General features: G+C 29.7%; 1 protein-coding gene across 1 annotated transcript; it reads left to right on the top strand.

Moving 5' to 3' along the window:
- The first annotated feature begins 235 nt into the window (after nucleotides 1-235).
- On the top strand, nucleotides 236-1,464 carry ndufa7 (NADH:ubiquinone oxidoreductase subunit A7). Its single transcript, XM_073819750.1, has 2 exons — nucleotides 236-426; nucleotides 1,330-1,464. The coding sequence occupies exons 1-2, from the start codon at nucleotides 251-253 to the stop codon at nucleotides 1,403-1,405; spliced, it is 252 nt and encodes an 83-aa protein (XP_073675851.1). The 5' UTR covers nucleotides 236-250; the 3' UTR covers nucleotides 1,406-1,464.
- Nucleotides 1,465-2,400: the final 936 nt, after the last annotated feature.

Genomic DNA, 2,400 nt, shown 5'->3' with positions numbered 1-2,400 from the left:
ATATATATATATATATATATATATATATATATATATATATATAATATATTATTATTATTTTATTTATTTATTTTAAATCTAACACTACATAAAAATGCTGGTTAAAAAATCGACATCAGCGACAGTGGAAAAAAATATTAATAAATCATCTAACTTTTTTTTGATGCACAAGGGTTAAAGTGTATTATCTCATATAATAAACTTATTTTAAAAACACTGTTGTGATGACAATAAATGCAATCATTAATCCATGGATAATTTTTATTTTATTAATGTCATTGATGGTAGGACTCAGCCACCACCTAAACTTCCCGTTGGGCCGAGCCATAAGTTTGCGAATAACTACTACTGTCAGAGAGATGGACGCAGAGAGTCTGTTCCACCAACTGTGATTATGTCTTCACAGAAGGCCATAACAGCCGGAAGGTGGGCTGGCATTGCTTAATACAGATTATTTTAAAATGTCATGTATTGTGCATTTATTTTGTGTTTTTAGCAGACACTTGTTTACACAAGTCACTTCAGTAGTAAGTACCATGATAGGCTGCTAAGACTGGGTACACAAATCAAAATGTGAGAGACCACAAACATGAGAAGGACAAATCATAGATTTTTCTTTTGTAGTGTTTTGCTTTATAGTGTGTGGTGAGCCACAATGTGATTTTCAAGCAGAGTCCCGTGATTTCTACAAAACAGTTCTACAAGAGCTTTATTTTTTTATTTTCGAGCTTAATGTTTATTCATATTGGAATCAATTGACAGACAATATTGTTTGGGAAAAGATTTGTTAATACCTAATCGATATTTACTGTAATTACTAAAAGGTTTAAGGAAGTATCATTTAAAATGATACGTTATATGGTCAAATATAAATCTGATATTGATTTTAGTTGCCCCTTTTATGTCAGTTGCCCTGAAACATTTATTTTGGCATTGCCCTTTTGTAAAACTATGTTGGCGAAATCTCTGTGATTTTTATTGTACAAAATATTGATAATTATTTTATTTTGTTATGGAAATATGTATTGTATTGCAGAACAGCGAAGAAAAGCAGGTCTACATGATAAATCTTTTTTTTTTTTTTTTACATGCAATGTAAGTTCTGCAAAAAAAAATTATAATAATAATAAACACTTTTTCTTTTATGATGAAAATGGAGCATTATATTAATACTGTACGATTTTCTATTAAACAAAAAGCAGTTAAAATGGTGAAAGTTTGTACACGCTTTAATATTTTGATATAAATTAGGCGTTTAAATGCTGCCTAATTGTGCCATTTCATGATAACCATGTCATATATCTTTGCATTTTTCTTGTCTATTCACAGCGAATCTTCTGGAAAACTCAAACACCCTGTTATTCCAGGGACCCCGCCGAAGGAGCTTCCGCTGAGCGTTGACTAGATTTACCATGTAAAATATGTGTTACTCTAAATAAAAGATGTGTATATACAAGAAATATATTCAGTGCATTCTTTCTGCTTATTTTATACATTTATTTCCCTCTTCTCATGTTGCTAGTAACCTTAGGTAATGTATGACCATAACAACTTTAATTTAATTGAATGTATTAGGTAAGAAAACCTTGTGACAACCCATTAACACTTTTTTTGGAATACAAAATATAATTTAAAGTGAAAATTAGATTTATTAATACATTATTCTTACAAGGCACATTTATATTTAAAATATGATATAACTACTGGTTCTTCACCAATATGTAAACCGTAATTATAAAACAGCAGCACTTTGCATGAACTTAAATAAAGGTAATACACTTTTAAAACACTGATTTGGCCAGTTGAAAATAAATTAAGTTGTATACATTTTAATTATATTCAAATTTTATATGTAAGTGACTTGCCCCAACCCAATGCCTTATTGTGTTTCATTGTGTTCATAGGTTGACTCCACCACTGTAGCAAAAATATGAGATTGGAATTCCAGTTTCCAGATTTGATCTAGGTGTTTGAAACTAGCATTAAAAAAAACTGCTGGAGGAAACAAATGTATCATTAAAAAAATAAATTGTACAGTGCGTAATTATTTTGAAATACAATCTGACTAAATGCAAACAGTTTGTCCTTTTCCATTTTTTAAAGACTTTGAGTAATTTATAATAAGTTGAAAAAGTAAATCTTTAATCCTAGATACTTTTTAGAAGGCTTAAATGATTTAATGGTCCTAAAAACATGTCAAATAACTACTTTTAGAAGCTAATCTAAAATCTTTCCCCATTAAAGACCAGGGAATTTAAGGAGGTTGTCCTCCAGGAGTTAAACAGGACAAATCGTCACGAACTTGTACATAGATTCTGGAGGACATATTCAGTACTAGAATATTACACTTTGTTGAATTAAATCTAGGGTGTATTTATTTCTGCAATCACTCATTTAAAC

Source organism: Garra rufa, chromosome 15 (genome assembly GCF_049309525.1).
Source record: "Garra rufa chromosome 15, GarRuf1.0, whole genome shotgun sequence".
Classification (NCBI taxonomy): domain Eukaryota; kingdom Metazoa; phylum Chordata; class Actinopteri; order Cypriniformes; family Cyprinidae; genus Garra; species Garra rufa.
The sequence above is the reverse complement of the archived record's forward strand: the minus strand, read 5'-3'. Positions and strand labels throughout refer to the sequence as shown.

What these genes read in the sequence shown, in the direction of transcription:
- ndufa7 (XM_073819750.1), top strand. Translation starts at nt 251, where the DNA reads ATGGATAATTTTTATTTTATTAATGTCATTGATGGTAGGACTCAGCCA. An exon ending in AAGGCCATAACAGCCGGAAG is followed by an intron (nt 427 to 1,329) that starts GTGGGCTGGCAT and finishes GTCTATTCACAG; the next exon opens with CGAATCTTCTGGAAAACTCA.